Source organism: Ipomoea triloba, chromosome 12, assembly GCF_003576645.1.
Source record: "Ipomoea triloba cultivar NCNSP0323 chromosome 12, ASM357664v1".
Taxonomy (NCBI): Eukaryota; Viridiplantae; Streptophyta; class Magnoliopsida; order Solanales; family Convolvulaceae; genus Ipomoea; species Ipomoea triloba.
In genome coordinates this window covers 2,450,941-2,476,202 of record NC_044927.1, presented here as the reverse complement: position 1 = coordinate 2,476,202, position 25,262 = coordinate 2,450,941, and the positions used below count along the sequence as shown (strand labels likewise).

Here is a 25,262-nt window from a genome sequence, read left to right as displayed (position 1 = left end):
CAATTATACAAATGATTTTAGTTTAATTTGATCAAAGGGCTGGTGAGTGATGTCATCCCTTAGGTATACATTCACCCATCCCGAGCAGTAGAAAGAAGCTAGTGCAGTGCAGATGGTAGAAGACACACAAATTCCTGACAGCTAAGCTAAAAAGGTTACTATGTAAAAGGTGGGGCGGCTTAATTGGCTGTCTGTTAGCAGTTAGCTTAGCCATAGAACTTGGAAGGAAAGAACCATGCCACTACCTTATTGGGCAACAAAAGAATACTTGTCCAAATCCACAGGCCTCCAACTGTACATACTCTTTATTGTCTTCCATGTTTTGCATATGATCAAATAATAACCATTAATTTATATGAAAGAGATGATTACATTAAATGAATATGCATGCAATTCTCAGCAACTTGTGTGAAATAACTTGATGAGATCAGACTTAATTACTGATTAGAAATATTTTTGTTGATCAAAATTCTATAGTCACTATCCAAAAATTGCTTCAGTCCTAAAGTAGTGGTCGACTTGCTATGTTTTTTTAATGATCTCTTGGAGACTATAAAAGTTGTTTTCAAACGGAATCAGTTCTTATTATATAAGTCATATTTATAGAGAAACTGATAGATATGTTTATTGAATCATTTCTTCTTACCTCTCACAACATTTGGGGTACGTTGTATGTGTTATGCTTATAACTAATACTATATATAAAAGGAAATATAATACATGTACTCTCACTTCTTACTCTCAACTACTTCTACTACATCTCATAAATTTTTTATGTAGACACTTTTTCTAGTTCCACGGGATAAAAATATGCTATCCTAGTTTGCATCGTCATAAAGTAAAAGTGATGAAGTAGAATTTGAGAGTACATGTACTAGAACTCTTATAAAAGTGTGTTGATTGAGGTATATATAGTAGTTTTCTTTTGCTTGAAATTTATACTCCGTATTTAATTTATTTATATCCAATTAAATAGTGAATGTTGTTCCATTATCATCCAAAAAAAGTAATAAATGCGGATAATACATTTATTTATCTGTTAACAAATTAAAATAGTATTTCATTGACTTGAACAGATGCTCCCTCAGGCGTCAGCTCACTATATATATATATAACCAGCCCATCTTAATCTGCAGCATTCCTCGACTCCTTGGTCTAGATTCTAGAGGGAGATTATGGCAGGCTGCGGCGGCATCAACAACAATCAAGTCGATGATCAAATGGCACTCATTTCTCATTTTTATCCCGATATTTACACTCAAATCCTATCCGATCAAGGTTAGCCATCCATATATATATGATGTTTCTTTTGTTTTTGCAAAATTTTAAATAATCCGGCGAGAAAACGCTTCTGTGGGGCCGCCGGAGGAAGAAGAAGATTTTTCCGGCAGCCACTATAGGCCGTTTTAGCGGTGATTGAACTTGTTTGTTTAGTTTTTTTTTTTTTTTTTTGAAATAACTTGTTTGTTTAGTTTATGATCCGACATTAGGTGTGATTTTTTTTTTTGGGGGGAGAGAAATTAAAGATTTGTTAAGTGAATTTCCATGAATTTATCAATCTGACGTGAAGTGGCTGTTTTTAGGAGAGGCGGCGGAGGCGAAGCCAAGGCGGAGGCGCAAGAAGAACAAGGCCGGCGGGGACGGCGGCCTGACCGGAATTAGGAAGCGGAAACTCAGCGAAGAACAAGTCAACCTCCTAGAACAAAGCTTCGGCGATGAGCGCAAGTTAGAGTCCGAGAGGAAAGACCGCCTGGCTTCTGAGCTGGGACTTGACCCCCGCCAGGTCGCCGTCTGGTTCCAAAACCGCCGGGCACGGTGGAAGAATAAGAAGCTCGAGGAAGAATACTCCAAACTCAAGGCGGAGCACGAGTCCACCGTCCTTGAAAACTGCCGTCTTGAAACTCAGGTAAATTCTGACTTGTAGTCTTAACCAGTCTAAAAATAAGAATAGGTTGCACGCATACTAGATCAGAGTTATACTTGTAACCTTATGGTTATCATATGGTTATCATGTCAACAGCAAAACACCAAATAATTTCAAATTTTCCCAGATTGTCCTGAAAGAAGGTGAGAAAATAAAATGGGAAAACACTAAGTTTAGGCATGCATGGTCCGTAGAATTAAAAGACAAATACAATAAAAATTAATTAGGAAATAATCGAAAGTGGAGTATAAACTGGGAAGTACTCAAGACTCTTCTTTAATTTGCCACCTTAATTGGAAACACAAGTTACAACTACCCCATATGTACATTAGTCCCAACACCCTTGTTTAAGGTAACGTGTTCTGGTTCACCGCTCAACTCAGTGGAACTGCACATGATCTTTAAACCACCCTCTTTTGGTCTTTCCTTCTATTCTCACGTGGCCCAATTTTCTCCCAACAAATAAAACAAAGTTAAAATCACGTTATTTTTTTGTCCTACAAACTCTGTTACAATACAATATCTTTCATAATACTGAGACTCAAACCCACAATTTCATATATAGAGTGTAATTTAGTGTCATTAGACCATAAGATTTTGGCCTGTAATTATTTTTAATAAGATGATATTGTTGCAGGTGCTAAAGCTGAAAGAGCAGCTTTGCGACGCCGAGAATAGGGTTCAGATGCTACTGGACCGCCGCCACCACGGCGGCGGAGGAGGCGGCGATGGAGTTTCTAGCAATAGTCCGAGCACGTCATCGTTCCCCACGGAGGCGCCGCCGTATTTCGGAGAGTTCGGAATGGACGGTCTAGACGACGTGTTCTATGTGGACGAAAACCATTACGGTCATGTTGTGGATCAATGGATTAAATTCTACGGAATGTGATTATATTTATGAACTTCATTATTATTATTATGGCCGGATTAGTTATTATAGGTAGCAAGCTAGATATGATAATGTATATATATGACCCATGTCTAATGTATATGTAAATTATCCCCCTTTGTTTTTTCTTGTTACTAAGTTAACTGGTATTATGTGTACATAGCACGTAGCAGCAGTGTACTACTAGCTAGTGTGATTTTAATAGTATATATAGCTCGGTGTTTACTTAAATCGCTCATGTGATAAAAAATCAGACTTATTTTAAATATAACATGTCACACGATATTGGCTAGCAACTACAAATAATAGACCAGAATATCAATGAAGCTAAGTTTATAAATGTATGGTTTGCAACTATACTCGATCAAGAGAGTGATTCGCAAACTGGGTTGTTATCCACACTTGATCTTAGTCAAAAGATCGAAAAAAATATAATCGTCATTCAATTTACATAACAATTAACTTAGGACAGACTCATATTCTTACTCTATGATCATCAAGATTACTGAGACTTATCTTACTCTAACTTTTGCACGATTATGCGCGAGGTGTGGTAATGATACTTAGCTGTTGGACGAAGTAACCCCATAGTTCCAAAGTCCACTCAGCTCAACCAGTTAGGCAAAAATTGACCCATCACCAAGAAATGGCCTCAAAAGAAGGCATGAAGACACATGTCAACATGAAATGCTCCGAAATATTGGCATCTGTCCCAAAAGCAACTTGTGGGCTTACCTTAAATACCGTTTGGGAATGCATTTTTCCATGTCGGAAGGGGGGATAATAGCAACAATAAGAAGCAATTCAAATACAATGCACCAAGAGGCACAAGTACGCTTTTAGTGCACACTGCACGGTCAGGTTTTACTGTTTTAGGTTGGTCGTCTGTCGTTTCGTTGCCTCACATGAAGAAATGGGTATGATTCCGTGACCCTGAGAATCTTTAATTCAAATGTGGCCAAACACGGCGGTATCCAATAAATTAGACTTTGGCACTCCAACAAATGTTGTTGGACTATGTATTGCAATTGAACTATTGTGATGAAGAGGCCCATTGGACTTCTTATGGGCTGGTGTTGACTCATTCCTATATGTAGGGAAATTATGCTATGGACCCGGGTCCGCATTGCAAGATGGACCCAGATCCATGTTCACTATTTAAAAACTCCATGTTCACAATTTTAGAATTCATGTACATAATTTTAAAACTCTATGTTTCACAATTTTAAAATTCTATGAGTTATAAAAATGTATATTGCAGTGGGTTGTGTGAAAAAGAAGTTGCACAAAAACGACGTCGTTTTTTAATCATGGTCCACGCAATAAGGCTTGGTATTTTGTACACAAGTTTATTTCACATCTGATCTCTGAATTATAACTGTATTTTCATTCTTGATTTGTTTCATTTTTAGTCATCAACTTTAAAAATATTTCACTATCCTACTATAAATACAGACATTTTATGATTTAGGGAGAAGAAGATTTTGAAATTGATCTAAGTGAGTTTTCAAAATACCATTAACCAATGTACATTGAAAATTTTAAGATTTAAGATTATATTGGCATTTATTGAAAATAAATATTATAGGTACTGTTTGGTAAAATAGTTAACTTACTGAGGCTCAAACCCACTCCCATCATCCATGTGAGAGTGTAAACCGGGACACCGGGTGCCACTTTTGGTAAATGTATATTGCAGTGAGTTTTTTTTTTTTTTTTTTTAGTTAAAAAAAATCAATATAAGTGTTTAGTTAATCAACTTTTTGTAACTCCAAAATGTTAAAATTCAAAAAATTGTTCAAAAAACCTTTTTCAATTAGCTTTTTGAAAAAAAGAAGAAGAAGAAGAAATTATACCAAATAGCTATCAGCTAACAACTAATTTACTAAACACTTTTTTACACTCAGCTAATATTATCAACTAGTTATACTCTTTAACCCAATCAGCTAATAGCTATCAACTAATAGTCATTTTACCAAACATGACCTAGTAAAAATGATTATTTAACCTTATGCATTAAATCCAAGTTCATAATATTAGTTATTTGCACTTCTGATGTTTTTCTTTCATCATCATCCTTTTATCTATCACATATTTCATTTATATATAGTTGGTGTAGTGGTAAGCGTTTGATTATAACAAGTTTTATACTTTACATATTATACAAACAAAAAAAAAACATATACGAAATATTACTTTAAAATTCTATATATAACACACAGAAAGTAATAGTGTGTAAAACTATTATTTTATTTATAAAAATTTTATCATCTATTATTATTTTCATCTTACAATATGAGACTAATATAGTCAAATAACGATTGAGTATCAATAACAACAATTTTGCCCTATATATTAAATGATTACAAGTTATGATTATGTGTAAAAAAAAATTATTACTGAGTACAATGCAGTATGTTGTATGTATAAATTAAAATCTATAATTTTTTTTTTCTAATTATATATTAAAAATATAGTAGGTAAAGAAACAAGATATTTTTACACATTCTTTAACCTCCAAGACCCATCCAAACACATCCAGAAATATAACAGATTTTCCCTCTCATTTCAGCTATTCAGTTATTTGTATCATCAGAGTAAACTCATCCCGCTTCCAGACCTCTTTATAACAGATTTTCCCTCTCTCTCTCTCTCTCTCTCTCTCTCTGGTAAACCTGCTCGTTAGAAGGAATGGGGAACGGACTTACTCGGCTTACAGGTTACAGTCAAAGTGAGAGTAATGAGTCCAGACTTGATATAACAGAGAGGATTAATATGTCCAAACTTCTGATCGATGAAAGCAAGCTCGTCTATGGATATGTAATCAGCAACAGTGACAACACCACCGTTCACCAAGGATTGTAAGTCTCCTCTTTGATTCTCGGAGTGCCGTTTCTGATTCTATGTTTATTGTTGAAATATATTCGAAAATTGGTTGAGAAAATGATAAATGTGGCCACAATCTATCTGTTCGAAGTTAAATTCAATTCATAATTCTTCAATTCTTTGCGTTAATGGTAAATTTGTTCTTGACCTTTAATTTGAGCGTTCTGAATTCTGGTTTCTATTGAAAATCTAGCTAGCTCGGATTTATCTGTGTGCAGTGAATTAAGTCTGTTCTCGATCTGTTGTGTTGTAATTGATGTTCAGAAAGTAGAGTGAAATATAACACGATTTTGCCTCTGTTTATCAATAGAAGTAGGTGAAGAGATAGTAGTGAGCTTAAATTTATAGATTGCTGATTAATTACTTAGAGTTGAGATTAAATGTTATGTGTGACAGATATATGGGCAAACCTGTTGCCATAAAAGTAATACAGAAAGAAAAAGGAACAAATGTGAGTCCTTTTCGAAAAGAGAAATTTCTCAGGGAGGTCAGGTTGCTTGCTGCGGTCAAGAATGACAACATTGTGAAGGTAGCTAGCTACATTTACTTATTATTACTTTAATTCTTCTGGGGATATGATCGATGAAATGTGTTTTTTCATGGTTGAGCAGTTTATTGGGTTCTCCATGGAACCATCCATGACATTAGTTACAGAAATTATGCCAGGAGGCTCACTTCAAAGGCACTTATTGAGCATCAGACCAGTCACCCTAGAACACAAGGACGTTTTAGTTTTGGCATTAGAAATCTCTCGCGCAATGGCATATTTGCATGAAAATGGCATTATTCATCGCGACTTGAAGCCCAGTAAGTAATTTTCTGGGGGCCTAACTTTGCTAGCTGCCATTCTGCTCATTAGTCGTCAAGGATGGAACAAATTGAAACTTCAAACTAATTAATTTTCTTGATCTCTTCTTGGATTGCAGGCAATATTTTTCTATCACAAGGCAAGAAGAGTATGAAGCTTGGGGACTTTGGGGTGTGTAGGCTGGGTCTGGAAGGTGATTTTTCTGCTGATGTTGGAAGCAGTCGCTGGATGGCTCCTGAGGTAGCTAGCTAGCTAGTATTGCAACTTTAATTTATTAACCATCCATCCAATCAAATCCATAGGTGGCCTGGTATCTATATATTAAGATTGTATGTATTTGTCTGTCTGCATCATCATATATATCAGGTGTATAGTAGGGAGCAGCATGGAATCGAAACAATAACGACGAGATACAATCATAAGGTGGATGTATATAGTTTCGCTATTCTTGTGTGGGAGCTGTTCACAAACAAGACTCCTTTCGAGGGCATGGATAGAAACATGATTGCACGAGCTGTCATTAATGTATGTATGCAAATTAAATGCAGAATTCAATTCATTTACTCTTTCATTTCATATTGATTTTGTTTATCCATTTCAGAATGAGAGGCCTAACCTGGATGAGGAGGCTATTCCGGACTACATTCAGTACTTACTGCAATCCTGCTGGTCAAATGATCCACTACGACGACCAGAGTTTAGCGAAATCTCAGTATCACTAGAAGAAATGCTGAACGGAATTGAGCCCGGTTGGGACAGTATAGACCCCGGTATCCTAGCTAGCAGACCTGATGAGACCGCAACTTTGTTGGGTAAGGCTAAGAAGATCAGCACAAGTCTGTTCAGCTGTTTTCCTAGTTGTCACTCGATCCGCACTAGACTGTGCAGCTGTTGTCCTAGTTGTCATTCTATCCACACAAGAGTGTGCTGCTGTTGTCCTAGTTGTCATTCTATCCGCACAAGACTGTCCAGCTGTTGGCATTCGATCCGCACAAGACTCTGCTGCTGTTGTCCTAGTTGTCATTCGATCCGCACAAGACTGTGCTGCTGTTTGCCTAGTTTTCAGTCTATCCGTACAAGATTGTGCTGCTGTTGTCCTAGTTTCCGCAAAAATCGACATGCAAGCGAGCTTGTGTTTTTTCCTTAATTCTTAGAGTGGCAGGCAGGCAGGCATCTGCAAGTGTCTTTTAATTCTGCTGCAATGCAGTGCTGTGCTGCATATAACATACATACATACAGGCTGGTTTTGCCTCTTGATTGGCATATACTTGTACAGTTCATTCTTGGTTCTGTTCTTGGCAGATTACATTTACTGCACAATAAAACAATATAATCTGTTAGCCTGTCTATTCTTGATCTTTCTGTTTTACTGTTTTTTGGCATATACTATTTTACTTTGATGATTTGATTAGGGTCAAGGCATCCAGAATGTTTAGACCATTTTGATCATTTGATTTATATGTTATTTGGATTAAAAGTGGGCTTAAATTTAATTACCAGACACCATTTTCCCCTTTAATAATATGGAGTACTAACTCAGTATCTATTCTAAAAGTCTAACTGTGGTGCAGTCAAAAAATAAGTTAGATGGATACGGAATTAAAAATTAAAGAAAACTTAAACCACAAAACTTTCAAATTAGATTTTTCCATGATTCACTTTAGAATTTATATTTAACACTTTAACATTTTGAGCAATTGTTAATTTAACTTTATATATGTTCATATTTAGTATACTATAAGATCATTTTTGGTAAATTATATAATGGATCATGATCCACATTGCATTACTAATCATAGTTCATTATTATAATATTGTATATTCATTAAAAAGTATAATTATTATATTTTTGTATAAATAAAATCAATATTACAAAATATATTATTAAAAGTATCTCATTTGATTTTTTTGAATGATACACATTAATATATTTTAACTTAGTTGTTTATTGATGGACTTGCGGTATGATAAAATGAACCATGTATTGTTAAATGAACTTCTAATATTCTTCTAAAAAATTTATTTTAAGTTCATGGTGTAGTTGGATTATTATACACGACACAATTTATTAGAAATTAATTGAAACATACCCTGTAATTGATGGTCTTCTTGCAATCACGTGACTATCATTTCAACCACTACTGCTCCGGTTGTGTTGAAAAGACATTGTGGTCTGGGGAAGGTATATGATATAAGAATGGGAATGTGAGTATGGATGGAAACGGGGCGAGAGCGGGGAATTAGAAAAATTTTTCATCCCCATTCGCGTCCCTGATCATATCAATTCTTAGTCAAAATCTTAAATTAGTAAATTTTTAATAATCAAATAACAAAATTGAAAACCTAATATATATATATATATTGGAAACTAATATATATATTATTTAAATGATGATCTAAAGTGATTTTGAATATACTAAATTTAAGAATTGGAAAACATACATTTAGAAACAAAACTAATTAAGGGTTTTTCAAACATTTATTACTATTTATGATAACAAACAAAATTTTTAAATAATAATCAAAGTAGATTCTAAAACAAAACTCGAATATCAATGCATAATTTAAAAATAAAAATATTTGTTCATGCAAGAAAAAAAAATAATATGATATTTATCTATCTATATCTATATAATAACAAAACGATTATCAATGTTCTTTTCTATCCATCAGAAGATGATGTGCTTTTATACTTCAAGGAGTGGGTTAAATTTTGAAAATGATTTAGGTAATTTTTCAAAAATACCCTTATTAAATGTACATTGAAAATTTAATGTTATACTATATTGGACTTTAAGCATTTATTGAAAATAAATATTCTAGTAAAAATGATTAGTTAATCTTATGCATTGGTTCATAATATTAGTTATTTGCACTTCTGGTGTTTTTCTTTAATTTCATCACCATCCTTTATGTGTGACAGATTTCATTCACAATTGGCAATACTAGTAAGCATTTTATCCTAACAAATTTTATACTCCATATGTTATACAAAAAATATATATGAAATATTACTTTAAAAATTCTATAACACTAAAAGTAATAGTGTGTAAAACTATTATTTTATTTATAAAATGTTATCATTTATTATTATTCGCATATTACAAGATGAGACTAATCTAGTCAAATATCGATTGAGTATCATTAAAAACAACTTTGTCCCATATATTAAATGCTTACAAACTATGATTATGCGTGAACAAAATTATTATTTAGTACAATGCAGTATGTAAAAATTAAAATTTATATTTTTTTTCTAATTGTATATTAAAAATATAGTAGGTAATGAAAATAATTTTTTTAAATTGTTATTTTGTCAAAATTTAGCTCGTGATAAAGCCTGCCAACCCACATAAGGCGCATGTCTTCGATACAAATACAGTAACGATTATAGCGATCTCCTTTGGTACCTATTGCTATATTAGGGTCCAATTGATCGTGAACATTATAAGATGCATGCTGTTTTTCTCAAATCCCAGCATACCAACCTTAGGGATAGAGCATTCCAACTCGGGAGCCTTTGTGAGCGAGATTTCAAGGCCTACAAAGGTTTTGGCTCACGGTGAGATAGGTCAACTCGCATTGACACCGCTAGAAGTTACGGGAGAAATCAAGCTTATTTTCGTGGCTCGAAACAAGTTTATATATATTGTGTTTGAAAACTTGATCTCCTTGGATGGGTGCATAAGTCGATGGGCTTTTGGATGCCCTTGGTATATAGAGTTAATTGAGTTAATAGAGATAATAATGTTTTTGGTAAAGAAACAAGATTTTTTTTATTTTTTATTTTTTTGTTTTTACACATTCTCTAACCGCCAAATATGGCCATATCTTCCAAGACCCATCCAAACACATCCTTATATATATAACAGATTTTCCCTCTCATTTCAGCTATTCAGTTATTTGTATCAGCGTATAAACTCATCTCTCCCTCTCATTTCGGCTCCCATACCAGATTTTCACTCTCTCTCTCTCTCTCTCTCGTTAGACGGAATGGGTACTGGAGGTAGTAAAAGCAGTGAACCTGTGGTTGAGACCAGAGAAGATATAATTCACAGAATTGAGAAAGAGGTGAACGCATTTGAGCTCGATAATACCAAGCTCAAATATGGATATCTAATCGATCGTGGTGAGCACGTCAACGTTTTCGATGGAACGTAAGTCTCCTCTTTGATTCTTGGAGTGCCATTTCTGATTCTATGTTTATTGTTTATATATTCAAATTTTGGTTGAGAAAATGATAAATGTGGCCGCTATCTATCTGTTCGAAATTAAATTCAATTCATTACTCTTCAATTCTTTTGCGTTAATGCGGGTAAATTTGTTCTTGACCTTTCTTGAGCTTTAATTTGAGCGTTCTGAGTTCGTTGTTCTGGTTTCTATTGAAAATCTAGCTCGATCGGATTTATCCTCTGTTCTCTGTTGTGTTGTAAGTAGAGTGAAGTAACACGATAGATTTCGCCTCTGATATGATATATATGACTTCGTTATGAATAGAAGTAGCTGAAGAGATAGTAGTGAGCTTAAATTTATAGATTGCTAGTTACTTAGGGTTGAGATTAAGTGTTATATATGTGTGACAGATATATGGACAAACCTGTTGCCATAAAAGTAATGAAGGATTTCCCAAATGCGAAAGAGAGATTTGAGAGGGAGATCCAGCTGATTTCTGCGGTCGACTGTGAAGACATTGTGAAGGTAGCTAGCTAGCTACATTTAGTTATTATTACTTTTAATTCTTTTCTGGGGATCAAATTAAATGTGTTGTGTTGTTTCATGGTTGAGCAGTTTATTGGGTTCACCAGGGAACCATCCATGGCAATAGTTTCAGAAATGATGAAAGGAGGTTCACTTCAAATGCACTTATGGAACATCAGACCATACACCCCAGATCTCAGAGACACTTTCGTTATTTTAATAAGAATCGCTCGCGCAATGGCATATTTGCATGATAATGGCATCATTCATCGCGACTTGAAGCCCAGTAAGTAATTTTCTGGGGGCCTAACTTTGCTGCTAGCTGCTATATATTCTGCTTATTAGTCGTCAAGGATGGAACGAATTGAAATGAAATTTGAAGCTAATTAATTTTCTCCATCTCTTCTTGGATTGCAGGTTCTATTCTCCTATCAGAAAGCAAGAAGAGCGCGAAGCTTGGGGACATTGGGTTGTGGCGGGAGGGTCTGGAAGGTGATTTTTCTGCTGATGTTGGAAGCATTCAAGGGATGGCTCCTGAGGTAGGTAGCTAGCTAGCTAGTATTGCAACATTAATTTATTAAGATTGTATGTATGTGTCTGCCTGCATCATCATATATGTATATATATCAGGTGTATAGTAGGGGGGAGGAGCAGTATGAAATCACAAGTTTAACGACGAGATACAATTATAAGGTGGATGTATATAGTTTCGCTATTATTTTCTGGGAGATGCTCACAAACAGGACTCCTTACCATGGCCAGACTAACACCGCTATTACACAAGCTGTAATCCAGGTATGCAAATTAAATGCAGACTTCAATTCATTTACTCTTTCGTTTCCAGTGCGTATCGTGGCAGTCATATTGATTTCGTTTATCCATTTCAGAACGAGAGGCCTAGCGTGGAAGGGTTTGGTATTCCAAAAGATATTCTTGACATACTGAACATGTGCTGGGCAGATGATCCACTAAAACGACCAGATTTTTGGGAAGTCTCAGAAATGATAGAAGATCTCCTGAACCTAATTGACCCTGGTTGGGACGACTTACCGGCTGCCAGAACTAGCGGACCCGATCAGGCCACAAAGTTGTGTGACCCCTCGAGTATCAGCACAAATCTATGCTCTTGTTGTTATCTTTCTGTCCAGCCAAACCCGAGCTGCTCTTGTTCTAGCTGCTCTTGTCCTAGCTGCTCTTGTCCTAGCTGCTCCTGTTTTCCTAGTTGTTTTTCTTAGAGTGGCAAGCAGGCAGGCATCTGCAAGTGTCTTTTAATTCTGCTGCAATGCAGTGCTGTGCTGCATATAACATACATACATACAGGCTGGTTTTGCTTCTTCATTGCCATATACTTGTACAGTTCATTCTTGGTTCTGTTCTTGGCAGACTACATTTACTGCACAATAAAACAATATAATCTGTTAGCCTGTCTATTCTTGGTCTTTCTGTTTTACTGTTTTTTGTTTTGCATTACTATTTTACTTTGATGATTTGATTAAGGGTCAAGGCTTCCAGCAGAATGTTTAGATCATTTCATTTGATTTATATGTTATTTGGGTTAAAAGTGGGCTTAGATTTAATTACTAGGCACCATTTTCCATATAGAGTACTAACCGTTTTGTAGTCAAAAAATAAGTTAGATGTTCATTCTTAGTATACTGTATAAAGTTATTTTTGATAAATCATTTTGGCATATACTATTGCATTATGGATCATAGTTCATTATTATAATAATGTGTATTCATCAGGCCCGTTCCTATCACTTTCTTGGCCCGGGGCATGTCAAAAAAATAGGTCCTATATGAACTTAACATATATTTTTATACCTAAAATTTAAATTATATATATATATATTTTAAAAAATACTATTGCATACCATATAACTTAGAAATAAGCTAAATTCACAAGTTTTTAACAATTTTACGTACACAATAATAATCATGAAAAAAATTTATTAATGCTTTCCTAAATACAAAGTAATCAATAAAGGCATTAATGCCTTCATAAATAAATAATTATAGTTTATAAAAATGAATAAAAATATAAAATCAAATAAACTTAAAAGCAATAACATTGTTATCATAATAAATAATAAAATAACTATTAATAAAAATTTATAAAACAAAACTTACAAACAAGGATGAAGCTAAAAATCATCGTGATTGGGGACGTGGAATCAAAATACTTCAGAATACAGTAAAGTATACATAACAAAATATGAAACATAATTAAGTTAATTTGATAAAATGGTTTGAATCGAAAATGCATTATAAATCACACATCTCCTATATTGATATGATATTTATAATACTATTTTCTTTCAATGAGATCAATTTCAAAATTTTCTAAAATAATTTGAATACGATGAAACATAATAGAAACTTCAAAATACATTAACTTAATAATTCATAAAAAGCAAACTATTATTTAAATTTTTATTAATAACTAAATCACAAAATATATTTTATATAAATTAATTAATCAAGTTAAATAATTTTTACAATTCATAACCCATTCTAAAAGTTCACAAAATAACACTTGTTATAAATACTTTTGTAAATTACTCATTATAAATAGATTTCAAATTTATAAACAAATCTCTCAAATCAATTTTTTATTTAATAGAGTGTTGGGACATTATAAAAGTTCACAAAATAACACTTATTATAAATATACAAGTATTAAATTATACAATTATAAATAAATTTCAAAATTATAAATAAATCTCACAAATAAAAAAAATTGAAAGTACAAATCAATTTTGTATTTAATACAAGGTTGGGAGGAAACATATCCAATTGATTTAATACATTCTTAGGGGAAAACTTAACCACATAACAAAGCCAATGGGTCTCGACCCTGTGATCATCATTACAAAATGACACATGCAATCTTGTAACCTACCAACTAAGCCACTTTGTCTTTAAGTTAAGCATAAGAATTTTATTTACTTATATAGATATTATACACTATATATATACAAGTGATGGGGTGGATGGGGTAGGCCCCCTCCAAGCATGGGCCCTGGTATTCATTATAAAGTATTATTGATTGATGGTGTTCTATTATTATAATACTATATGTTCATTATTATAACAATTTAGCGGCGACGATTTTGTAAAACTGTGAAAATTTGCATCTATTTCTTATTTAGCAATAGTTCTAAAATCGCTGCTAAATATATATTAATTTATTTCATAATAAAATAATAGCGGAAGTTGTTGAGTGCCATTAATTTTGAAAAATAGTGTTTTAAAAAATATTTTTATTTATTTATTTATATTTTTAAATAATTGCGACAGTTATTAGTAGCCATTCCAGAACTACCGCTAAAAAATATTTTTATAAGCATCATTTAATTATATTTGTTTTCTCCTAAATCCCTAGGTTCAAATTTCCATTACAATCACAAATAAATGCCTACACATTTAATTTAAAATAAAATCAATTATATATAACTAATACTTGCCCAATAATAACCTTCAACAATATTCAAATTAAACACAATAGTGTATATATTAAAATAAAATCAATTGTCACTAGCACTTGCCAAATTATAACATTCAATAATATTTAAGCACAATACTCTATACATAACTAAAAAGTATTTTTCATATGAAAAATATAATTAAATGGGATGGCATCATGCATGCAGAAAATATGTCTATTAACATCATACTAGAGGATGTATATTGTTTTCCATTCTCCCGTGAAGATTGATGGACACTTTCTCCTATTCTTACATTATATTGAAAAATAGTTGCTCAAACTCTCGTCCCCAACAAGAACAACGGGGATGGAAAGTACTCTCCGCACCTCCCTGTGTGTGTTTGTAAATGGAGTAAGAGATCTCCTATTTCTGGATAATCCCAGTAGAAATTGGGACGGGAAAGATTTTTTCCTTCTTTGGTGGAAATGGGAGAGAAAGTTGAGGCAGGATGAGGTTATGTCCCCAGCCCCAGCCCGCCCGTTAAGAGCATGCATGATATAGACTAACCCAATAATGCATGGTGAAGCACAAAGAGTCAGTATTTTCTCCACTGAAGTTCGAACCCACCGCTTTCTGTATGGCGTGCAACCGGGTGCCACTATACCACAAGATCATTGGCATTGATACATATACAATGGACCCTTAGACATGAATTACTTTGTCAGAAGTTTGTGATTAGACATTTGAAAACAAATTCTTAATCAGAAAATATAAAGATATTCAATTAACACCAAGTTTGAGGTAATTAAAACCAAACTTAAGCTACAAATTACAAAGGACAAACCCTTAAAAATTAAAAGGAGATTGTGATTAGGCCGGTTGCATATGTTATCTTCATCATCTCCAGCGACCTGAGCCCTAACCTAGGATAGGAAATTAGGAATGTATGTTGTGTACAATGAAAAATCACCTCCAAGCTGACGTGGCGACGAGGGCCCTATCATGCCAACAAAGCAACATCTCCGCGTGTCTCTTTGCCACGTGGAACCCTCCAATCTGCACTCTCCCAAGCAAGAAGTTAGCCTGAAAATCAGCAAATTGGCTCAAACCCACCGGCCGGAACCCCGCCGCCACAAAAGCCTCCTTCCACGTCATCCCGCCGGCGCCGGCAGCCCTAACCATCTCCACAATCTTCGGAAACAACACGAAATTCTCAATTTTCTTAACCCAATCTCCGCCGCCGGCGACGCTCGCCGCCTCCAGAGACTCCAAGACGCCGGAGTAAAACTCCAGCCCTTCAATCACCGTCTGCCGGAAAGACGACGGTCCGGGCCCCACCACCCCTTCACTGTCCACGTGCACCACCACGTGCGGAGACACCCGACGGAGATCGGCGGCGAATTGACCCGACCCGACCCGTCGGAAAATCGCCGGAGATAACAAAACGACGATCTTTTCCCCGTCTATGAACTTAATAGCTTTGAAAGATAACAACTCGAATGTACGGATCAGCACAAAATCCACATCCAAGCCGATGTTCAGTTCCCGCGCAAACTGAGCCAAATTCTCTCTGATCAGCCGCGACTCCACGGCGTACTCCTCGGGAACTAGAGCCGTGACGCGGAGAATCGGCGGCTTGGTGTGGCTCAACTCGGCTTTATCGGCTAGCTCCTTCATGAAGGAAGCCCAGTGGGAGCCGAAGCCGATATCGAAGTCGATGACGTGGACGAGCATTGCGCCGTCGACGGCTTCCAGCATGGCTTGGTTAGCCGTGAAGCTGGAGAACATGGGAATAGGAGAAATATTGGAGAAGATCTTATAAGCTTTAATAGTCTGAATAACCTCAAAAGAACTCGAACCCGAGCGAGTTGACCCAGTGAGTAGGGACTGAAGCGCTTCCTTGAAATAGAACGCAGCTCGCCGGAGCGGGTTTCCGGCGCCGGAACTCAGCTTCTGATTAAGCTGCGGCAGAATCGCCTGCGCGAGCTGGACGGCGTTCGAGTCGAAACACTCTGCGAGTTGGATCAACTCGTCGATGAAATCAAATCCAACGCTCCAGTTTTCATCAAACGAACTAATATTATCATTTCCCTGGAACTGTGAGGAGAAATTGAAATCGGAAGGCACAAACTCCGGCGAGTGAGTCAACTCGGACTGATGGTGAGTCAACTCGGAGGGGGCGAAGAGGAGATTATGATGATTATCGGGCTTTCTGTCGTCTTGCAAACCCAATTCCTTCATAAAAGAGTCCCAATCTTCGAAATTAGTCAGCAAATTATCAGCCAGCTCAAGAGGATCGTCGGAGACATCGAAGTTCCCCGCCGGCGCCGCCTTTTGGTCGAGAACCGGGCTGGGGCTTCGCCGGAGCTCAAGAACGGATTTGGGCTCGTACCACCCGTTCCCGGCGCCAGAATTCCAGTTTTCATTTGAAGAAACGGGCACTTTCATCTCTCAGAATATATGATCGAATTGAAAGATCAAAGAACGACAAAAAACCCTAAGATCAGATAACCGCACTTTAATTTGAAGTTCAATTCTCAGCTCCTTTTAATGGCTCTGAATTGAAATAAGGGAGTGATGGAAATGGAGGAGAAAAGTTAGTTTGAAATGTGAAAGTAGTGGAAAAGATCAGAAGAGGGTGTGAGTCTTTGGAGGGTTATGGGGATGAATGGCTTTTTATCTTTGAGTGTGGGAGATGCGAGTTGAATTGTAGAGAAGCATATATGCATGCATGGGGGACATGAGAGACATGGTAGGGTATGACACGATGAGTCAGATCAGAAGATTAGGAGATTGATTGACTTTCATCTTTACGAGGAAGTGTGTTGCTGAAGCCTTAAACCCCATACTTTTTGTTGCACCCAGGCCACCCTCCTTTTATTCTTTCCAATAATGCACATCAACCCATCATCTCGTTTACATCATTTACAACAACTTGTTCAGGTTGTTTAATAATAAATAATGCCCTTTTATTGTAATGTTTATCCTTTTTTCTTTTGCCCTTACTTCCGGGCCGGCAGTTTAATTTGTGAATGGTAGTAACTCAATTGATCAACAGAGACTAGACTTTTGTTCAATTCACTGCATGCCCATAAGGAGTTCCTCTAACTTTTTTTTAACCTAATTATACTACCACATAGCCACCAACCTAAATTACCTATAATTGATCAAGTCAAACCAAGAAGGTGAAAAGATAGCTCACATAAGATTTGAACTTGAAGCGTTGTACACTTGTAGTAGTTATCAATTCAAACTATGGTAGTAGAAAGCAGTTTGACACCTTAAAAAATCATATTTAATGTAATGATTTTTTAAAGCGACTTTATTAAAAAAAAATTAAAAAAGTGCAAGGTTAAGGGCTTAAAAGTCCAACCTTCACCAAAATAAATAAATAAAAACACCTAATGCAAGCATGCATTCAAAACTGATGACAAGCCAAATAAAGCTGCGCTGCAACTACTAGGAAGTCGGTTAGAAAGTTTAATTAGGCGGATTATAATGTAATAAAAGAAATTCAAAAGGGAGGGGAAAGATAGGTGAAGGGTTGGCTGGTAAGGTTCCATTTGTGTAGTTTTAATTACTTTAGACTTCATTATAAGCTAGGGGACCTCCCCCCTGGACAAAACTCAATTCATGCATGACGCTAAGCAATTTCAATAAGTTGACCACCACTTCCCACATTCTATTCAATCTCATCACATGAATCTTGCCACTGCAAATTTTTCATATATTCTTCTTCATTAAACTTTCAAAAGGAATCATTATATTATTTGCAAAAGTCACTTTCCCATTGTCTTAGTTTTCTTCTGGGTGAGAATTAGGCGTCGTGTACTACTCCTTCACTGGCCTGGTGTCCTCATCCTCGACTGAGTGGTCGAACTCGGACTCATCAATCATCATCATCAATTCGAGTTTCTAAGACCCCATTTTCTATTTATAGGAATAGTAATTTGGGATAATCCTAACTGAATTGAGGTTGGTCAGGTAGTTAGTTTAGTAACCACAAAATTTAAAATTTGACTCTTTCGTAAGAGTTACCTATTCGTCTTCTTGATTTGAGTCAATCAGTTATGGACAACTTAACTTAGTTTACCTAATTTCCTCTTTGTAGAGCGAGTTTCACCCACACCTTCGGGGACTTGCTATGGGATTTCTCGTAAATCAAAGAGAATAGTAATTTGGACAATTTGTTACCATATTTTAGAGAGATCTCTTATAGTCATAATATATATATAGTCATAATCAGGTGTGTGGTCAGTGCGGTCGCACCACTATGTATATAAATATACACCACTCAATATTAGAAAATGCATAACACAAATATGCACCATTAGGTAGGTATCACCAAAAAACACACCACTAGGTGTGCAAATATACACCACACAGTGTTAGGAAATGCACCATTAGGGGCAGGGGAGTTCATTATTTTGGGTATTTGGTGTGTTTTTTGGTGTTTTGTATTTTCATTGTGATGCATTTTCTAACATTGAGTGATGTATATTTATATACATAGTGGTGTATAACGCACCGCCCGCACGGGAAGGCGCTTTGAATAGAAATCTAATATATATATATATATATATAGTGTGGTTTGTTGTGTGACATTGGATATACTGAAAAGGTGGTATTGATGACGCCAGATTCCGGAGATCGATCGGATGATCCCACCGGACAACGAGCATCTCCACGATCGAATCGCACCTCTTGGGGCTCCCATCAACATGAACATGAACAAGGATGCAAGCTAAGGAAAGCTTTCCATGCCCCACAACTCTATCTAACTTCCACTCCTACATTCATCTTATTGGTTATCACTATTCACCTCGCCCCCACATGATAACCTACCTACCTTTTTCAAACTATACCCTTCCCATCCTCCCCCTATGTGGTCCGTCCATTAGTGAAATTTAAAAATAAAAATAAAAAATTAAAACACTTTCAACCTAGTATATATGGAAATGATCGAAATAGGAAATATGCAGCAACCAGCCAAGTTGATCGGACAATTAGATCAGTATATCCCTGTAATCTTTTACTGGTTAGGGTTACAAATGGATAGTATTCATACGTACACTAGTGTATAAACATTTGGAAGCATATTGATCTGCCCTGGCCCATCAATGTCTATGCATGGTTGAATTGAAGTTGTGAGATGTCGTTTAAGTATGGAGTTCAAACTTATATGTACAGTGCGCGTATAAATCACGCGAAAAAGATAGTAGAAATTAGTTAAAAGTGGCTGACTTTGGCGGGTAGCTAGCTAGGTGATGAGAGAAAGAAATAAAAGGGGGAAGAATATATTCTTCTGCGGCGGTGAAATGGGTGGTGGTGCCACCCACAGGAGATGGAGACTACACCATTTTCATCGCTCCATTATTTACGCTACACAGAGATGCAAAGATACAAGGAAAGTAAACCCCAATATCCTTGCCTTTAATTTGGATTTTGTTTTCAAGCTTTTTTGCTACAAAAGCATTGCCCACCTTCCAAAAGATGTTTCCATCAATCTTTCTTTCTTTCTTTCTTTTTTCTGCTCTCTTTTTTCTTAATCTTTTCCAACTATGCAACCACTTTTTCTATATTGTATTCTTGAACAATGCAAAAAAGATCAAAAACACATAATTTATAACTTTTATGTGTGTGATTCACTCGTGTCTTAATCAAGCTTAATTATGTGTTTCTTTTTTGCTATTATGGTCATTGATATCCAAAAATATAATCACATAAAATTTTGATTAATTTATTCATAACTCATCCACTCTATCTCAAAGAAGATATCACAAAACTTTGTCTTAAGCGTTGAATTGGTGCAGAGACTTGGGGGATTTGTTGGTGTGGAGGCGTAGAAAATCGAGTCCAGCATTCGACCTACTATTGAAGTGTAGCGCTAATTGCTTACATAAGTATAAGAAAATAAAGTTACGTCTTTGCAACTAGATACAACTTTTGACGTAGTGATAAACATTGAATCTTAATATTAACTCTTAAATAAATACATTATTTAAGGTAATTGGACACTTTTTATTTAGATAATAAAATGTTGGTTAGGTTTGTGTTTTTTAAGTTATAATTTATTTTGTTTAATTAAGTTTATATGAAAAGCAGTAATGTCTCAATCAAGGTTGGATCGGAGTTCCTCTTCAATACAACATTGGTGTGAACACTAACTCCCAAGGGGATCCAAGGTAAAGAAGGTGTAATCATTTTGGATTTTTAAAATAATTTTTATGCTTTAACTTTTGCCTCTAATGATTAACCTTTACATTGAGGACCAAGTTTTTATAAAGCAATTAACTATCTCAGCTCCCTGCCTTTAACTAGTTTTTTTTTTTTTCTTTCTTTCTTTCTTCTTAATCCATCTTTGTAGTTCCAAAAGAACAATGATGCACAGGTATGGTAAGAATGTGTGAGTCTTTTCAAAAATAAATTTAAATACAAAATATTTAATGTTGTACAATATAAATGACATTATATTTAATAAGTTTAAACTCTAAACTAAAGCGCTCCTCACTGTTACTATTTTGAAGACTGATTGAGAGGATGAATTACAGAATGTATCTCAATTGACCTAGACACCCTCAAATACTTATACAAGGAAAAGAATAATGGTCACAATAAGACTAAATTTATGCCTCCTTTTTTTAAATAATTGATATAAAATTATGTTATATTTCATTCGCTTGATTCATGCAAATAAATAAATAAAAGGACACTCATTTTATGTTGTTTACCCATTTTAGTTGCATCTTATATTATGGTATTACCTATTGGACATTTCTCTGTTGACCAAAATGAATATTTTCTTTTAGTTTTAATTTTTTTGAATACCCAAACACAAGATAATCCAGGAAATGATTTTCGGAAGTCCTTTTTTGGGTTTTCAAATGAACCCTTAATGTATTGATCAGTAAGCTATATATTTCTATTATATTTTTGCCCATAATAAATGTATTATAAATGTTTTTCTTATAATAAATGCATAAAGTTTTTAAATGTGGTATTTTAGATAATGAAAACATAAATATTGTTGTATTTATTTTTAAAATAACAATTTTTGTAAAACATTCAATTCAGAAAGGATAACTTTTCTCTTTGTGGGATTTTCTTTTTCTATTGTTATTTTTTACAGAGGAATATAAGTTAGGATATACATGGTCCACATGGATAGTGATTTATATATTGACCATTATTTTTCTCTCACTCACATATATATATAGGATGATGCACACTTAAATCCTTAATCTTCACAAATCAAAGGTTATGATTTTATAAATATTTAAAAAAAAAAATTTTAGAAGCCCCTTATTAGCATTTTTTAAAATAAAATAAAAAATATGGGCCTTTGATTTTTACCTATACGATCAAGATTAATCTATGGTTAAGATCTCATCTCATGTTTATTCGGGAGTTTCTTTGCATGTGAACCTTGTCTATATATATATATATATATATATAAAGTTTCCTTCACATAGAGAATTCAGAAGATCAGAGCTGTACGTAATTTGCCGCTTGGCATTTTATTAAAGAAAGAAAACGATATGGGAAAGTGTTGAGACCAAAGGCATAGTGAGCCGTCTCTATCTTTTAGAATATTACCTAAAAATAAATAAATAAATAAATCAAACAAACTTTACAAGAAAATCAAGAATGATGTCCCGATATTATTGGCCTATTACCACTCATACATACACTCCTATTATAAAACCCTAATTTTTCAATATTTTTTAAGTGGTTATAAAATGAGAGTTTGTGAACAAAAGTAATCATTTTTGGTATCTAGAGTTTTAGAAACATCGCCATTAATAATATCGGTCAGCTAAAAAAGTCATCAACAAATTAAGATAGTAAAAATAACGATTATCCGTGTTTATTAACATTTTCAGTTAAAATTTTAAAAATAATAATAATAACCATGATTTTTGAAAAATATTTTCACTAACAGAAACTCATTTTTCTAGGCAAAAATTTGGAATCCTATTAGCAAAAACCCTCAATATTTTGTTTTTTTAATCCTTTTTTTTTTCTTATTTCTTCTTTTCTTACTTGTTTTCTCTTCTTTCTTCACTATGACTTTGTTTGGTAGAGCTTAAAACATAGGGAGTTTATAATAATAGCTTTTTTAAAATGCTATCCAAGTAGCATTTCAAAATAATCTACTGAATTTTTAACTCTTAATTTTTTTTCTTGATTAATATACAAAAATGACATCATCTACTCTTTATTAATCAAATTCTAATATCTTAATTTATTATTTTATGTCTTTTAACACTTATCAGCTAATTCAACAATTAATTTTACCAATCCAAACACCTAATTTCAATTAGTTTACTTATTAGCTACTAGTTTTTTAGCATTAAACTTTCAGCTATCTTTTCCGGCAGTTGTGTCAAACAAAGCCTATATATAAAAGAATTAAATAATTTGAATTGGCTGCCCAATATATATATATAATCAGTTAATCACTTGTCCACCCAAAAAAAGTGATTGAAATTTCTAACCATCTACCAAAGTGGACAAAAATTAAATTATATTTTCTACCATGATAACGAATTTCCTAACCACCAAATAAGTTTTTAAAAAATCCAAACTTATAACTTAAAAGATGTGTGTTTAGTTTTTATTTAAACCCCAGTCTCACTTGAGTTGAACAAAATCAATGATTTTGAATTAGTCGAGATTTAATTTGAATCTATATAATTTAAAAGATGCTCGTTCTTACCTAAATCTCACTTCGATTCCCAGCAAATCTAAATATATAATAGTAATAAGAAAAAAACAAAAACAACTGATGGATTCCTTTTTCCCTATTATTTTAAATTAAATTACTTGTCAATCATGGTTAATTAAACAAAGAATTAAGTATTAATTAAGAAAGACTATCAAACAAAGTGAACTTTTGTAGATATTATTATGTGATGAGAAGTCAAGTCCTTAGGAGCGAAGGTTTGTAATGGGAAAAAGAAGACAAGGCAAACTTAGCTTCCACAACACAAAAGCATATATTTGAGATTCTGATTAATACCATTCATGACCAAAAAAGGTATGTCTGGCAATGCCAAGTAAAACCACAATTTGTTTGAAACATGTAGTAGTGGAGGTGAATTCTACTTTCACAACTCATGCATCACACACGTACTGATGATGAATTGTGTTCACAAATCCCATGAACATTAATTTCACCATCCTATTTGTATCAAGGGTGCTCATATATGTTATATATGTGTCAATATTCCAACTTATCCCAACCCCCTTTCCATTTATATATGCACACATGGTTTATCTTCATGGTTTTAATTTGCCTTATTATATTTGGGTTTTCAGGATATACTATGATACTTAGATGTTAAGTATCATATATATATATGCACAAGTTCACAAGGTCATGGGTCAAAGCAACTTATCCACACACATGAAGAGGTATGTTGAGCATCGTGTGCATGTGTGTGTGTGTGTGATCCAACTATCTGTTTACACTTTCAACTTAGACGGGACATATTCTTCCCTTCTATGTACCTTCTAATTGTAATGCAACTAATGATTCAATGAACAAAAAGAAGAAAAAAAATTGTGAAGTTAGTTTTGATTTTAGTCTTTCGACTATTACTTTTGTAAATTTTTCGTCCTAAACTTCAAAGTCACTCACATTTAGTATCTAAAATTTGAAAAGTTAACCATTTTAGTCTTAGTTAGGTACTAAACTAGGTATCCAGGAATCAGGATGTCATATGATACTACTAGCTACCTTTTATTCATAATAACTTATGCTTTGACATTGAGTTTCAACTTTAGTCTTTCAGATTTTCATCTTCGACCTTCAAATTGATCACATTTGGTATATGGCTTTCAAAAACTAACCACTTTTAGGGTGCGTTTGGTTCGCACATGGGAATCGGAATGGGAATGGGTATCAAATACTTGGTAAGGGTAATGGGTTTTGGTGAAAGTATTTAGCATGTTTGGTAGTTGGGTGGAATGGGAATGATTATTAATAGTTGGGGAAGAAATGATGAAAGAAGATGAAACCCTTATTTAATAAGGGTATGGGTTTTGCCATTAATGGGGTATTCCAAACCCATAGTAGCATTCACAAAACCTATCAACCAAACACTAACAATCACTTTGATACCCATTCCTTATGCCTAAACCCCCAACCAAACACACCCTTAGTTCTATCCATGTATTCGATTTGATCGTTGAAGGACTAATTAACATATTTTTAAAATTAGATACCCAACTTAATTGATTTTAAAGTTGAAGATTAAAAGTGAAAAGAAAAAAAAAACACAATAATTAAATAATTTAAACTGAAATTAACTGTAAAAATGTTATAAGTTTTGGCGAATCAATCAATTTACACTTGTTGAGAAATAAGAATGAATTATTATTTCCTTAAAAAAAAAAGAATGAATTATTATTATTTTTTTAAAAGTTGTAATAGCAATGACCTTATAGTCAAATAGCATGTAGTAACTCTTCCAAATGGAAAGTTATGAGATCAAGTTTTGATTGTGGCGATATTGACTCTTTCTGAACAGATACTACAATATAAAAGAGTCAGTAGTATTCAAAAACCAAAAAAAAAATAAAAATTGTAATACTTTGGGATACTTTAATGCTTATGGGCCTACAT

At 34.2% G+C, this 25,262-nt stretch overlaps 5 protein-coding genes across 5 annotated transcripts; 4 read left to right on the top strand and 1 right to left on the bottom strand.

Annotated features, from left to right (window-relative positions):
- The first annotated feature begins 1,116 nt into the window (after positions 1 to 1,116).
- LOC115999966 (homeobox-leucine zipper protein ATHB-40) lies at positions 1,117 to 3,044 on the top strand. Its single transcript, XM_031239949.1, has 3 exons — positions 1,117 to 1,278; positions 1,584 to 1,906; positions 2,562 to 3,044. The coding sequence occupies exons 1-3, from the start codon at positions 1,176 to 1,178 to the stop codon at positions 2,811 to 2,813; spliced, it is 678 nt and encodes a 225-aa protein (XP_031095809.1). The 5' UTR covers positions 1,117 to 1,175; the 3' UTR covers positions 2,814 to 3,044.
- A 2,460-nt stretch (positions 3,045 to 5,504) lies between these two features.
- On the top strand, positions 5,505 to 7,661 carry LOC115998813 (serine/threonine/tyrosine-protein kinase HT1-like). The gene is made up of 7 exons (XM_031238471.1): positions 5,505 to 5,674; positions 6,096 to 6,228; positions 6,311 to 6,506; positions 6,626 to 6,747; positions 6,874 to 7,032; positions 7,109 to 7,343; positions 7,387 to 7,661. The coding sequence occupies exons 1-7, from the start codon at positions 5,505 to 5,507 to the stop codon at positions 7,659 to 7,661; spliced, it is 1,290 nt and encodes a 429-aa protein (XP_031094331.1).
- A 2,839-nt stretch (positions 7,662 to 10,500) lies between these two features.
- On the top strand, positions 10,501 to 11,756 carry LOC115998812 (serine/threonine-protein kinase STY46-like). Its single transcript, XM_031238470.1, has 4 exons — positions 10,501 to 10,664; positions 11,091 to 11,205; positions 11,296 to 11,491; positions 11,623 to 11,756. Exons 1-4 carry the CDS (start codon positions 10,501 to 10,503, stop codon positions 11,754 to 11,756), a joined length of 609 nt encoding a protein of 202 aa, XP_031094330.1.
- On the top strand, positions 11,639 to 12,625 carry LOC115998033 (probable tyrosine-protein kinase DDB_G0283397). The gene is made up of 2 exons (XM_031237481.1): positions 11,639 to 12,000; positions 12,093 to 12,625. The coding sequence occupies exons 1-2, from the start codon at positions 11,797 to 11,799 to the stop codon at positions 12,438 to 12,440; spliced, it is 552 nt and encodes a 183-aa protein (XP_031093341.1). The 5' UTR covers positions 11,639 to 11,796; the 3' UTR covers positions 12,441 to 12,625.
- A 2,608-nt stretch (positions 12,626 to 15,233) lies between these two features.
- LOC116000103 (scarecrow-like protein 15) lies at positions 15,234 to 17,416 on the bottom strand. The gene has a single exon (XM_031240126.1). The coding sequence runs from the start codon at positions 17,078 to 17,080 to the stop codon at positions 15,599 to 15,601; it is 1,482 nt and encodes a 493-aa protein (XP_031095986.1). The 5' UTR covers positions 17,081 to 17,416; the 3' UTR covers positions 15,234 to 15,598.
- Between the last annotated feature and the right edge of the window lie 7,846 nt (positions 17,417 to 25,262).

Coding starts and splice junctions, on each gene's coding strand:
- LOC115998033 (XM_031237481.1), top strand. CDS start 11,797: ATGTGTCTGCCTGCATCATCATATATGTATATATATCAGGTGTATAGT. Junction 12,001..12,092: donor TTACACAAGCTGTAATCCAG/GTATGCAAATTA, acceptor TATCCATTTCAG/AACGAGAGGCCTAGCGTGGA.
- LOC115999966 (XM_031239949.1), top strand. CDS start 1,176: ATGGCAGGCTGCGGCGGCATCAACAACAATCAAGTCGATGATCAAATG. Junction 1,279..1,583: donor TCAAATCCTATCCGATCAAG/GTTAGCCATCCA, acceptor GGCTGTTTTTAG/GAGAGGCGGCGGAGGCGAAG. Junction 1,907..2,561: donor ACTGCCGTCTTGAAACTCAG/GTAAATTCTGAC, acceptor ATATTGTTGCAG/GTGCTAAAGCTGAAAGAGCA.
- LOC115998812 (XM_031238470.1), top strand. CDS start 10,501: ATGGGTACTGGAGGTAGTAAAAGCAGTGAACCTGTGGTTGAGACCAGA. Junction 10,665..11,090: donor GTCAACGTTTTCGATGGAAC/GTAAGTCTCCTC, acceptor TATGTGTGACAG/ATATATGGACAAACCTGTTG. Junction 11,492..11,622: donor TCATCGCGACTTGAAGCCCA/GTAAGTAATTTT, acceptor CTTGGATTGCAG/GTTCTATTCTCCTATCAGAA.
- LOC115998813 (XM_031238471.1), top strand. CDS start 5,505: ATGGGGAACGGACTTACTCGGCTTACAGGTTACAGTCAAAGTGAGAGT. Junction 5,675..6,095: donor ACCACCGTTCACCAAGGATT/GTAAGTCTCCTC, acceptor TATGTGTGACAG/ATATATGGGCAAACCTGTTG. Junction 7,033..7,108: donor TTGCACGAGCTGTCATTAAT/GTATGTATGCAA, acceptor TATCCATTTCAG/AATGAGAGGCCTAACCTGGA.
- LOC116000103 (XM_031240126.1), bottom strand. CDS start 17,080: ATGAAAGTGCCCGTTTCTTCAAATGAAAACTGGAATTCTGGCGCCGGG.